Raw genomic sequence first — 14,304 nt, 5'->3', positions numbered from 1 at the left:
TTTTAATTTCTCCCTAGGAGCTTCACCTCTCTTCGTTCCCTTGTCAATTTGACCCACAACTTTGAGGTCAGAGATGAAGCTTGCCACCTAAGTAACCCCTCTTGTTATTTTATGTGAATATTAGTTCCACTTCAAATAAGAATTGAGAATGATATGTCACATGTTAAATTAAAGTATATACTTCATCTGTCCCAATTTATATGACACTTTTTCTTTTTTAGTCAGTCTCAAAAAGAATGATCCCTTTTTATTTTTGGTAACAATTTAACTCTAAAATTTTCATTTTACTCTTAAATGAAATGATTTCTAGCCACAAATGTTTTTGACTTGTTTTAGACCACAAGATTAAAAAAAAATTCCTTACTTTCTTTAAACGTTGTGTTTAGTCAAACACCCTTAAAATAACTTTGTGTTCAGTCAAACACCGTCATATAAATTGGACGGAGGGAGTAATAATATTTTTACAAACTTAAAAGGGCAACTTATGTACTTTTCCTATTTTTTTTTCTTTTTGGCTAAACCTTTTTTTCAACTTCAGTAACGCTGTTTCTTGTTTGGCTGCAAAAACTCTTTTTTTATTAGTGGGACCCACTAAAGCATTGTATTTCTGGCAGTTGTTTTCCCACGCATATGTAATCAAGAAGATAATATACTGTTGAAACTGAAGACAAAAGGAAAAACAAGAGGAAACAACAGTACTCTAGCACTTCAAGAAGTGTACAGAAATTATAAAAAGATGGCTAGTTTGGCCATGTATTGGAATCTAGGAATCAAGAAAAGGGCAGTAACAGTTGCTAGTTTTGCAAAAGAGAACGAAAGAAGAGTAGAGGTAGCAGAGAAAGTGAAAAAATCAAAAGTTGTAATATTAGGTGGAACTGGAAGAGTTGGTGGCTCTACTGCTATTGCTCTCTCTAAGCTATGTCCTGACCTTCACATTATTATTGCTGGTCGAAATCGGTAATTAACCCTTGTTTAGTTTTTTTTTTTTCTTTTTTGTTTGTGAAATTGTTGGAAACTCAGGATTTTATCCTTGGGATTTTGTTTGTTCTCTGTGAAATTTGGGTGTTATTGATAGTTTTTTTGGTTCTTGGTGATAAAGATAGTGGTTATTTGCTGATTTACACATTTCTGTCTTTCTATATATGTTCTGCAATTTGAGTACTCTCTGCTTGGTATGACATACTCCCTCCGTCCCAATTTATGTAGTATAGTTTGATTGAGCACGGAGTTTAAGAAATAAAAGAAAACTTTTGAATCTTGTGGCCTAAAGGTTATAAATCATCTCGTCAAATATAAAAGGTAAAGTTTAAAGTTAAATTATTGTCAACTAAGAAAATGTGTCATTCTTTTTGGGACTGACAAAAAAGGATAGAAATAGAGGGAGTAAGTCTTTTTCAATAGAATATCTTCCGATGTTTGGTTGGTGAGTGTAAAATGTTTATTGAAAAGATATACTCCCTCCATCTCAATTTATATAGCGTTATTTGACTGTCCATGGAGTTTAGCAACGAAAGATCTTTTTTTAAACCTTGTTGTCACGTCCTTAGTCTTCAACTAAGCGCACGTGCGGCACTTGACAACTCGCTCACGTTCTTGCATAACTTGCTCACGATCTTGCTATGCCAAGTCATCCTAGATTACTACACTCAAGATCGCTAAGGGAATAGTAGGTGAATAAGACAAGAGAAATTTGCTAGAAGGAAGGTTTTTATTATAGAAGACTTGATTGATTTTTGCTTGATGGATTTTACAAATGGATGCCCCTCTATTTATACTTCTCAGGTAGGGACTAGTATGAAAATAATAATTAATGTATAAGTCCCTACATATTTACAAAGAAGCCCCTATTCTAGAAATCTGTACACAACTAGATTATTCTAAGGATTCCATGCAATTTCATAAGGTTCTAAAGTCTTCCATGAGAAATCTCCATATTTCTATAGAATCTTCTCACATAAGCTAGCCTCCTTTCCATGTAAGCATCCACATAAGCTTCCTACATGGCAAAAATAGTTCCACGTGGTGCCTAGGTGGCATGATGATGTGGCGGGTCATGACACTCTCACCCACCTGATGTTGCGACGACCGCGGCGCACTGATGCTGCTTAAACTCTCGACTGTTGTTTTTAAACTGCCACAAGTCTTCGTATCGCTCACATATGGTCTCTTCCGGTGATTGCCCCTTCCAATGGACTAGGAACATGGCGGTGGCTTCTTTCCCTTGTTTCTGCCTGGCCTGGTAGTCAATGATAGCTTGAATCTCCCTATCGTGTGAGGCAGTGATGGTAACTAGTGCATGACTTGACCCTTTCCCGGTTCATGCTCCAACTCAATCTTGTGATCTAGTTCACACCTAAGAGGCATGTGCTTAGGTAGCTCTTCGGAAATAGCATCTTTGTTTTCTTCGAGTAAATTATCTATCCAAGGCGGTGGTGTCTCTTGGGTACCATTATCTTCCTCCAAACTTGTAATGGTTGCCATGAATGTTGGCTCCTCTTTCTTGAGCCCCTTGACAAGCTGCATAACTGAAAGTTGTGCATGGCCCTGTCCATGCGACATAGTCACTGTAGGCACCATGCAAGCGCCTTCTCGCTCCATGACCAAGAAATGTTGGAGGTACGGATCGATCATCGCATAACAATGTCTGAAGAATTCTTGCCCCAGAACAATGTCAAAGATATCCATAGTAGTGGCAGTAAAGTTTGTCGTACCTTTCCAATTTCCCAATTTGACACCAACACCATTGGCTACACCACGAGCATTTTCTGGCTTAGCATTCACGGTCTTGACGAGGGCATTAATTGGAGCGAGCTTCAACTCTAGTCTCTTCGCTGCAGCCTCGGTCACGAAATTATGAGTCGCTCCAGTGTCCACCAATGCACGAGCGAGCTTGTTGTTTATAGTGAGATCCACGTATTGGTTTTTATTATCGTTGGTTTGACTTTCTTGCTTCGTGACAGCGCCACATAGCCTAATCGTCCCCAACTGTGCGATTCCCATACTCTGTGTTTGCGTTTGCTCGTGACTTTCACGCACCAAAGCGCTAAGGCTCTTCAAGTCAGGATAATTTTTGAAGTTGTGCGGCCCTCCGCATAGGTAGCATCCCTTTTTCTCGTTCTGCACCTTCTTTTTGGCATAGCCCTGACAACCACTTGACTTCTTGCCGTTGAACTTGTTCGCATTTTGAGTCTTGGAGTATTGTTCTTGCGACTCTTTGCTCTCGCCACGGTCTCCCCCACCTTTGGCATCGCTACCCTTTGACTCATTGCCTTGGCCTTTGTCGTGCTTTTCATGCCTGAAGTCCATCAAAGACTCGGCCTCCATTATGGCTTGGCCTATGTCTGCGACTTGACGGTGTTGCAACTCCTGCTTAGCCCAATTTTGCAACCCGTCTATAAAGTAGAACAATAAGTCATCATTGGTGAGGTTGGGAATTTGAAGCGTAAGGATGGTGAACTCTTTGACATAGTCTCGTATGCTCCCCGTTTGCTTCAACTCTCTAAGTTTGCGCCTTGCCTCGTACAAGACATTACTTGGTAAGAACTGTCGCTTGAAGTCATTCTTGAACTGATCCCACGTGCTAATTGTGCATAGACCTCTCTCAGCATCGGCGACCTTTCTTCTCCACCATAGTATGGCAGTCTCTGATAGGTACAACACAGCAATGTTGATCTTGGTCTCATCGTCCCTCACTTTTCCATGCCTGAAATAGTTCTCCAAGTGCCAAAGAAAGTTCTCCACCTCTTGTGCATCACGAACCCCTTTGAACACTGGTGGCTTGGGAGCCTCGATCTTAGCCTCCCTCATCACGACAACATTGTTGGTTGCCTCGGTCACACCAACGTTGGCTTGCTCTTCAAGTGCCACTATCTTTGCCTTCATGGCATCGATAGTACTCAACGCCTCCATGAGTCTGCACTCTAAGGCATTGATGGTTTGCTTTACCTCAATCTCAGCCTGCATACGCCCCTCCAAGTCATTTTGGATGCTTTCAATTTCTTCAAGAGTATGCCCCTCAAGAACGCTAAGAGTGCCCTTCACCTTGCCCAAACGTTGGCCAAATATGTCGATGGCGTCCACCCCCACATTAACCTTCCTCGGACAGGACCTCCACGTCATCCTCGCTCGCCTCAATGGTAGATGGTTCTTGGGATGTAAGCCCTTCATTTGGCACAACCTCTGGTGGCACCTCCTGGCTCTTGTTGGCGACATTCCTCTTTTTGTTATGGCCCTTCTTGCCAGCAGCATGCTAGATGACGTTATCTTGGGTTTTACTAGCGTTGATTTCTCCGTCGTTTGCCATTCCCTTAGTCGTAACCTTCGCTCTGATACCACGTTGTCACGTCCTTAGTCTTCAACTAAGCGCACGTGCGGCACTTGACAACTCGCTCACGTTCTTGCATAACTTGCTCACGATCTTGCTATGCCAAGTCAGCCTAGATTACTACACTCAAGATCGCTAAGGGAATAGTAGGTGCATAAGACGAGAAATTTGCTAGAAGGAAGGTTTTTATTATAGAAGACTTGATTGATTTTTGCTTGATGGATTTTACAAATGGATGCCCCTCTATTTATACTACTCACCTAGGGACTAGTATGCAAATAATAATGAATGTATAAGTCCCTACATATTTACAAAGAAGCCCCTATTTAAGAAATTTCTACACAACTAGATTATTCCAAGGACTTTCCATGCAATTTCATAAGGTTCTAAAGTCTTCCATGAGAAATCTCCATATGTCTCTAGAATCTTCTCACATAAGCTAGCCTCCTTTCCATGTAAGCATCCACCTAAGCTTCCTACATGGCAAAAATAGTTCCACGTGGCGCCTAGGTGGCATGATGACGTGGCGGGTCATCACATTGTGGTCTAAAATAAGTCATAGACTGTTTTGGATGGCTATAAATCATCTCATTAAGGGTAAAATGGTAAGTTTGAAGTTTGGGACAAACTAAAAAGGAAAGTATGAACATAAATTGGGACAAATGGAGTACATGTTTATTAGCAAATCAGATACTGTTTTGATGAAATTTTTGAGTACTAAAGATTAATAATGTCAGCTAAGTAGTAGTTGGAACGAGTAATATGGCACAACGAAATAAGGGCCTCTTCCATCCAGTGAATGTAAATCAGCTGAATGAGTTATTTGGTCACAATTTTGATTTTCATATTTTGGCATTTGAAAGATGAAAGATGTGAGAGCAAAGCTGATTAAATAAGAAAATTAATCAATTGGTTGAGTTTCACAGACCGGTTGTTTAACACCGTTATAATTGTTTTGTTATTTGATTCTGCTTTGGTTTGTTTGAACTGAGATTTTAAGAGTTTGGCTAGTTACTAGAGACAAAAATGGTAATGCTTGTAATTGCTTAGTTTCAGCATCTAAAAATGGTTAGTTTTGAATCAGATTAACGTAAGTTTCTCTTCCTAACATCTAAAAATTCATAAGTTGGACTAGATACATAACATCTACTCTCTCCTCTATGTGCATGGCCATACTTACATAGTTAGTGGACCTCATTGAAGGCTTTCTTGACCAATTACTGCAAAGGTCAAAGCTAGAAGGATTCATTATGTTAAAGAAATTTGATGTTAGATTGGTGCAATTAAGAATATAATCAAGAATGTTCAGTGCTGATGGGGAAATTCCTTTACTTACCATGTATGAGTGAGGAGAATCTTTGAATGAAGAGGGTCAAACAATAAGACTCATGTAAGACTTCCTTTTGTTAGATGAAAAAGTGCCCGAAGAAACTAATTTGGGTATCATTGTAGAGCTAACAATGTTTTGAGTTTGGAGAAAGTAATATCTGAAAATATTTGGATAAACGGTGTGTTTTGTATGAAGGAAAATGTTTCCTGGAAAAGCTGTTAGTAACTCAATTGTCTTTGTATTCTATCTTCCCCCTTTTGCACCCTAGATGATTGTGAATGATTGTTGAGTTTCAGTTAACCAAGCTTTGGGTGTAAAAAGAAGTTGTTGAGAAGTAAGAGGAACAAAGAGATATCTTCATGGGGAACATATATTTGATATGTGGATGTGGCCATGTTATACCAAGCTTTCTTGATTGTTGTCCATGTCATGAGATATAAATATGGACAATAGTAGCAGACACCATACTGTAAATGGATAGCAGTAAATGTTATTTCATAAAATCACCAGTAGAAAGTAGACGTGTCGACATCTTTCTTTAGTATTATGCAGTTGACTGGGGCAACAAGTGTTGATAAACTATGCAGTTGGCTGAACAGATACAAAGTATTCAAAGTGGAACTAAAAGTTTAACTAATCCTTTGAGAGATATGTTGTAGATGAACTATTAAATTGTCTTGAGTGCTATGACATTCCCACTCAAGTCAAGAACTTCCCTAATAGTACAATTGCACAATCCCAAGGCATATAACCAATTTTGGCTGTGTTTCATCCAATCTCATAATTAAACTGATCTCTTGGTTTATCTCATTTTTTATGACTTTCTTGGTTTCTTTCTAAACTTATTTGTTGTAAATTTGGACTTCTTGGATAAAGAAAAACTATTGTGTATCATATTATCTATAACAGGGAGAAAGGGGCTGCCATGGTGTCAAAACTAGGGAAGAACTCAGAATTCGCTGAAGTAAATATAGACGATAGAGAAGCATTAGAAGCCAATTTGACAGGTCTACCAGATCCTTCCTTTTTCTATTTTTGCATACTTTTGACTTGAGAAGCACTTTATCAAATGCAGCTGCCTTGCAAGTTAACCTATTGATGAGTATGGATCATCAACTATAATCACCCTATGCTGTAATGAATATGTTGTTTTTTATATCAAGTTTTCTTAGTGGGAATGAACTATATTTTAGTCATTGATCCTTTCTCTTCCATTAAATCCCATAACAGTCCCAGTAAACTGATATTCTTTTAGTTAAACTGTTCATTTGGAGTTTTGGACTATTAATTAAGGAATATGTGTTGTATGCATCTAGACAAAACTGGCGTAATTTAACGTCATAATCTTCAAAAAGTTAAACTAGCATAAATGCAGTTACTATATTTTTGAGCAGGAAGCCAAATTTCCTGTTTGGCAAACATGTTAGAAAATAGGATTGCTATATATGACTAGTGCACTTACTTTCGGACACTTGTAAGAAAATTAAGACAGGTTAATATAATACAACTTCCACTGGTCAGCATACATATTGCATAATTGACATTGGGATAAGGAAAAAGGTTTATTGTTTCTCTTTATGCTATTACCATATGCAGCGAATTTGCAGCGTAACAGTAACATCCATCATTATCGCTTTACCTAGATCTGGTTCCTACCTATTCCCTTTAATAGAGTGAAAATAAAAAGAAACACAAAGGCAAGCGAACAATAAAACAAAACTATAGTCATTTCTCCATTGTCTGTTTAATGGTTAATAGCTTCAGCATTATAACTTACCCGAGCGCCTTTATGGTGATGTTGTAGAAATGTTGTTTAAAGATGCTTTTCAAACTTTGTGAAGGTAGAACGTGATGTTGTAGAAATGTTGTTTACAGATGTCTTTCAAACTTTGCACAAGTGATTCTATTGGTCATCATAGTGATTAGAAGAAAATGGGGGTTTATCCCAAAAAATAAAAGGAAATAAAGGTAGGGAATGTGGAAAGGATCTGTTGTCATATTTTTTGCTGCATGTTAATGATGCATGCCACTTATCTTCCTACTTACATAATGTCACGTTATGTTTTTCATGCTCCAAATATTGGCTGAAATGCTGGGAATCTACTCCATTATTTATAATACCTACTTGGAGCTGGATAAAATGATGCTAATTGCTATAATTGATTTTACTGACTAACGATTTTGCAGATGCGGACATTGTGGTTCATGCTGCTGGACCATTCCAACAGTCTGAAAACTGTAAAGTACTAGAAGCTGCCATTGGGACCAAGGTGAGAGAAAGGTAATCAGCATAACTTCCAAGTTTTTAACTTTCTTAAGAGAATGACTACAGAATTATGAACCTCTTCCTCTCATCGAAGAGATTATTGAAACTTTTTAAGTCGTGGTCATCCAACAGACGGCCTATCTTGACGTTTGTGATGACACAAGCTATGCAACACGGGCGAAGTCCTATATGGATAAAGCACTGGAGGCCAATATTCCTGCCATAACTACTGGTGGAATCTACCCAGGAGTGAGCAGTGGTACTATATGACTTATGTTATAATTGTTTGTGCATTTGACAAAGGAAATTTATGCTTAAGTTCTGCCGTTTCTCTTCTTTTAGATTTTTCATCAAAGCTTTACTGTTGTGTCCTACTTTTCAGATGAGTATTGCAATTAGAGTGTGGGTGGCACTCAAAAGTTTTAGCTCTTACTTTTTCATTCTTTTATTGAGTATATTCTATCTTTAATTATTCTTATCTAAAGAGCTAAATCTCGTTGCTTCCTGATCTACTTTAATATTGATAAGTAGAAAAGTTATATATAGTAACAACCAGGTACAACTAAACTTTTAACAGGATTCTGGAATACAACTTTTACTATTATGAAGTAATACTTATATTATTGTTAACCAGTACAATCTTTAGGTGGCTTTCTTAATATGATGCACAAATGTGGACGTTGAATATTTGAGTTTGAACCAAATGAAGTTAATTTATGAAAAAGAAGAATATTCAAGAAATCACTTATTTATATGGAAGAGCTTAGAATGGACTTTCCTTCCAGCTGGCATCATGCTTTTATGGAAATATTTGTTAAAAAGGTCATAATTTACTACTAACTCAAACGTTGTTTTTCTACTACTATGATAGTGATGGCAGCAGAGCTTGTTCGCACTGCAAAACTTGAAAGTGAGGGTGAACTAGAGAGGCTGAGGTAACCTTGTTAATTCTTGTCAAGTTCTGGTCAGATATTTGAATGAACATTAAATCATTCAAAGACTTCTATCCTAATAAATCTTCCGAGAGTTTATGTTCTGTGCACGACTGTATAAAGAACTTTTACATTATTAGGTAAAGTTGCCTACAACAAGTAACTCTTCTATCAAGCCTTATGTGGTAGCCTGAAAATAAAATAATGACTTGCTATAGCTGATTAAATTGCTCTTATAGGGTGTGTTTGGTAAGAAGGAAAATGTTTTCTTGGAAAACAAGTGGGTTTCTTACTTATTTCTAGTGTTTGGTAAGAAGCAAAAAAATAAATCCCAAAAGCATTTATATGTAATCTAGCAAAACACCTATGGGGGGTGGGGGTGGGGGTTCGAGGGTGGCGGGGGTGGGATGGTCAAGGGGTGGGGGTTGGGGCGTTGGGTGGGTGGGGAGAAGACAATGAACTTGGAACGTCACTTATGGAACTTGTTTTCGCTACTTCCATTAGGGAAGTCATTTTCCTCATTTAAGGACTTGTTATCCTAGAGAAAATGCTCTCCAAAATGTTTTGACCAACCAAACATCAGTGTATATAACTAAAAACTCCATTTGGAAAAAAGAGTTTTGGTGGATGACACACACTCTCTGTAACGACAATGATCAATCAGAATCTTGCAGGTTTAATCCACCATGGTGTATCTAAAATCTACCATATTGGCAGCAATATGTTTTTAATACTTGCTTCATCAGCGTGCGCTATAGAAAAGTGTATCGTGGTTTACTCTCTTTAAATTACCCCTCTACCTAACCTTTACTCTCTTGAAACTACCCCTCCGCGTAACAACCAACATGGAAATGCTGGATTTTTCCTGTTAAATCTTTCAGAATCTCATCTACCCAGATAATACCAAATTTAGCAAGTCCTTGTTTAATAATAGCTTACTGCAGTGCCCTTAACTTGTCACTAAGTGAATGTTTGTATGATTCAAAATGATACCTCTGCAAAAGAATTAATCAGGAGATCTTCCATTACTGGAAAGCTTCTTTATTTGCTGACTGCTTCCTTCTAGGGTTGTAGAACTATTAAGAAAAGGGATATTAGACCTAACTCCACATATATGCTAGATCAAGTGGTCAGGAATATGTAATATCATATAAAGAGACTAGAGTCAATACACTTAATCGTGTGAAATTCTAATAGGTCAATAAACATCGAATGCGTAATGGGTGACTACACAATATTGGCTGAGACAGCTACATATTGATGTCTGCCATCAACTACAAGCTAAGAAAATACTCAATTTGTTTACTCCTGATACGTATGGTTTAAGGAATTACAGCTATTATCTTGAAAGATGATAAAGTAGCCTGGTCTTTGTTTTGCCTTGCAATGTTAATACATTTGTTTCCTCATCTTTTCCTGATAAATCTTGACAATCTAACATGTTTAGATATTTATTTCAGATTCTACTACTACACTGCAGGCACCGGTGGTGCTGGACCTACTATTTTAGCTACTAGTTTTTTGCTTCTTGGAGAGGATGTAGTTGCATATAATAAAGGTCAGCTTTATAGATGTAGGAATGGATTTTTTCCCCCCATCCTGATCCGCTTGTATTTATTGTGATCTCACCAATGAATTCAAATTATATACCAGGAGAGAAAATCAAATTGACGCCATATAGTGGAATGCTTACTATTGACTTCGGATTAGGGATCGGCAAGAAGGATGTTTACTTCCTGTGAGTACTTGCAACAGAAAATTTGTTATGAAGGATCTAGCCGTATAATATTTTCTGCATAAGAGAAACCATGAACTCATGAAGCTCCAGTACAAATACAGATTGATGTTCAATTAACCTTCTTATAATAAGAAGGGCAATATTATAAATCAGTTATTTGTCTTTCGTTAGTATCTACTTCTTTCAATATGTGTGATCCTTCCATCTAGTTCTAATATTTTGAAAATCTCATAATGTTCAGAAACCTGCCAGAGGTGAAAAGTGTGCATGAGGTCCTTGGAGTACCAACTGTTAGTGCTCGGTTTGGAACAGATCCATTCTTCTGGAACTGGGGAATGATTGCTATGAGAAATTTACTTCCTCAAGTTGGTCTCTCAACTTGATACTTTTGTATCTCCTTCTTGGATGGTTAAATCCCATTTGGTGCAGAATCCTCGTTATATAGTTTAAAATTTTAAAATAAAACATTAAAATTCCACCTATGTGGCTTCAAAAACTGTAGCTTGTTCAAAATCTTAATAAAGGCGGTCTATTAATGGCTAGTGTAGACAAGTCAACTATGATAAATCCTCTTAATACTGGACCTGTAAGCGCATAATGGATACAGAAGATTTATATAGCTCGCAGTTGGTTCTTTATATTTTGTGTATTGACAGAGAATGAGAGAGAATAAAATAGGCTTGGAAAATTCTGATTTGTTTGTAGATAAAATATTTTATTTTCATTTGCACTTTGATCTTGATGTGTCCAATAGTCAGCCCTGAAATACTGTTGAAATTTACTACATTTACTTGCTTCGTCAAGGGGATCCCACATTCCAACTTTCAAAAAGAATATATGACATGCTCAATAGCTGTTATATTCACATAGTACAAATTCTGCAGGAATTCCTGAGGGATAGAAGCAAAGTGCAACAGTTGGTTCAGCTATTCGATCCAGTTGTTCGAGCCGTTGACGGAACAGCTGGAGAGACAGTCTCAATGCGAGTGAGATGACTGCTAATTATCTTTAGTTTATTTAGTTTTATTTGTTGAATTGTGTGACTACCTCGTCTAAAAGCTGAAGTTGTTAGAGAAGGTTTACTTTTATTTAATTATATCTTCAACATTCTGGAACCTTATTTGCAAACAGTAAGCTCACAAAGTTGTTTTGATCTTCTGTGGAACAGGTAGATTTGGAATGCTCAGACGGACACAACAGAATTGGCATATTTAGTCATAAAAGTCTTTCTAGGTAAGTAGTTAGCTAAGAAACAATATGTAATGAAAGTCAGTCAATGTAAAATATCTTAATTGTTTCCCGTTGTGAATTTCAAACTTTTGGTCAAGTCATACAGTTATGGAATGTTCGTTCTTCGTGACTTTCTTGATCAAATCTAAGAAATAATATGTAATGAAAGTCTTTTGACATAAGGTTGTAAGCTTTAAAATTGTTTCTTTTTTAGATCAGTGGGAATTTCAACTGCTGCATTTGTCCTTGCTATTCTCGAGGGAAGCACAAAACCTGGTGTCTGGTTTCCTGAAGAGGTATGTATTCACGAACCAACACACCTGTGAATTATTAGTTCTATCAACTACTTCACAATTAAGGAAAATGACATGAGGCCTAACTCAACTTCAACAGCTAGACCATACGGGGGGCCGAGGATTGAACATTTGGTGCGTGGATAATATAATATGGGGGCCCAACATTAGTTAAACTCAAGATGGAGATGAATCTAGCTCTGATACCATAATAAGAAAAATTAACTTAGGTTTAACTCAACTTCAAAAGCAGCTCACGAGGTGAGGATTGCCCTAGACCATAGGTGGATCCATAGTGTAAGTTATGGGTTCGGCCAAAGGTTTGGCCTATACCGCTCATATGTGTTTAGAAAATCACTAAATATGTACAAATATTAAATTTTTAACCAGTATTAGCTGTCCTAGAACCTCTAACCCATAAAGTTTAAATTCTGAATTCACCTCTGCCCAAGACCATAAATTAAGGCAACTCATGTCTTCAACTTATGTCGGACACTTGACCCAAAGGACCTCAACTTTTGTTGTTACTCTTTTTTCATAAACATTTTTTTGGATTTCCTTGCAGCCTGAAGGAATTTCAGTTGAAGCAAGGGAAGTTCTTCTCCAAAGAGCTTCCCAAGGAACTATAAACTTCATAATGAACAAGTATGTATTTATTAGCATTTTCTCCTCCACTGTGCTACTTAACTTTATAATTTTAAATAATACTTCTTCTTCTTAGGGCTCCGTGGATGGTCGAAACAAATCCTAAAGAGCTCGGTTTTGGGATTTATTCATAAATTCAGTATAGAGATTTGACAGATCAAGTAAGTGTGCTTAAGTTTCAGGCTGGTTTATAGTATGTAATTTTTTATGTCACAAGTATAAATACAGCCTTCAACTTGAGTTCTGTTCTCCTTTTTTGTCCCTTTTTCCTTTGGATTGGAGTTATATATACTAACAGTGTAAAAACATTATTCTATTACTGCACTTTATCGGCTGTGGCAGGTTGCTTAACACTTTTTCTATGTGACCAATCAATATTTGTTACAAATTTTTACCAGTTAGTCATCTTCCAAGTGACATGATTGTGTGAATATCTTTTACATCGTCAATGCATAGAATTTAAACTCATTTCCTTTTCCGTTTCCAGGTGTCGAGAGCGTGGAGCCAAAATGCACTGTCGCCTTGGAAGATTAAAAATTTTACATTATCTTTACCAATTAAAAGCGAAAATAAAACAATGAGATCTCATTTAATTGTTTCCCTTTCCTTTACTCTTCCTTAATTATCTTCTTTTGCGTAGCTGGAGTAAAATTCTACGAGAGAAGTCTATTGAATGACAATGCTAAGACACAGTTGATAATGTAATAATATATATATGTAAAGCAGTTCTATGTTGATTAGTTTAGTTTTAGATGTTTTGGTCCCCTGGTGCTTAGTGTTTTCTTTGAGTACAAGGTAGTGATGGCTCGTGCCGGTAAGTATTGGAAGTACTATTTTTATTATACATTGTTGTGATGGTGATATTTCAGAGAAGAGAAATTGATGCATCTAAGTGATTAATTAATCAGATATATAGTAATCGTTGCATAGTATCTACATGAATTTTGGAACAAAATATCACTCATAGATGTTGTATGCCTGCTAATGACATACTCTTTATATCCATGAGAACATCAACTCTCTCTCTCTCTCTCTCTCTCTCTCTCTCTCTCTCTCTCTCTATATATATATATATATATATATATATATATAGATGTGTGTATATATAGATTATTTACATTTATACTAATTATTTACATAATAGGAAAAGGGAAATATACGTGTTGGTAAGTAAAAAGTACTTGAGGAACAAAATTGAGTTGTTTTACTTTCAACTGAAAAATTTAGTACATCCTCAGAAATGAATCTAGGTCTGCCCAAAAGAAATATGCATATGGTAATTAGATCGTGAGAGAATCCAATTATAATGTTGTACATTATTTACATTTATACTAATTATTTACATAATAGCAAAAGGGACATATACGTGTTGGTAAGTAAAAAGTACTCGAGGAACAAAATTGAGTTGTTTTACTTTCAACTGGAAAATTTAGTACATCCTCAGAAATGAATCTAGGTCTGCCCAAAAGAAATATGCATGTGGTAATTCGATCGTGAGAGATTCCAATTATAATGTTGTATAAAGTAGATCTAACTTTAAGACTAA

At 36.8% G+C, this 14,304-nt stretch overlaps 1 protein-coding gene across 1 annotated transcript; it reads left to right on the top strand.

The window, feature by feature from the left end:
• The first annotated feature begins 608 nt into the window (after positions 1-608).
• On the top strand, positions 609-13,522 carry LOC132643617 (uncharacterized). Its single transcript, XM_060360089.1, has 14 exons — positions 609-957; positions 6,564-6,661; positions 7,842-7,924; positions 8,053-8,179; positions 8,792-8,855; positions 10,313-10,410; positions 10,506-10,590; positions 10,832-10,955; positions 11,475-11,576; positions 11,759-11,823; positions 12,035-12,116; positions 12,679-12,758; positions 12,835-12,919; positions 13,246-13,522. Exons 1-13 carry the CDS (start codon positions 737-739, stop codon positions 12,890-12,892), a joined length of 1,287 nt encoding a protein of 428 aa, XP_060216072.1. The 5' UTR covers positions 609-736; the 3' UTR covers positions 12,893-12,919; positions 13,246-13,522.
• Positions 13,523-14,304: the final 782 nt, after the last annotated feature.

The sequence above is a fragment of the Lycium barbarum genome, chromosome 6 (assembly GCF_019175385.1).
Source record: "Lycium barbarum isolate Lr01 chromosome 6, ASM1917538v2, whole genome shotgun sequence".
NCBI lineage: Eukaryota > Viridiplantae > Streptophyta > Magnoliopsida > Solanales > Solanaceae > Lycium > Lycium barbarum.
The sequence above is the reverse complement of the archived record's forward strand: the minus strand, read 5'-3'. Positions and strand labels throughout refer to the sequence as shown.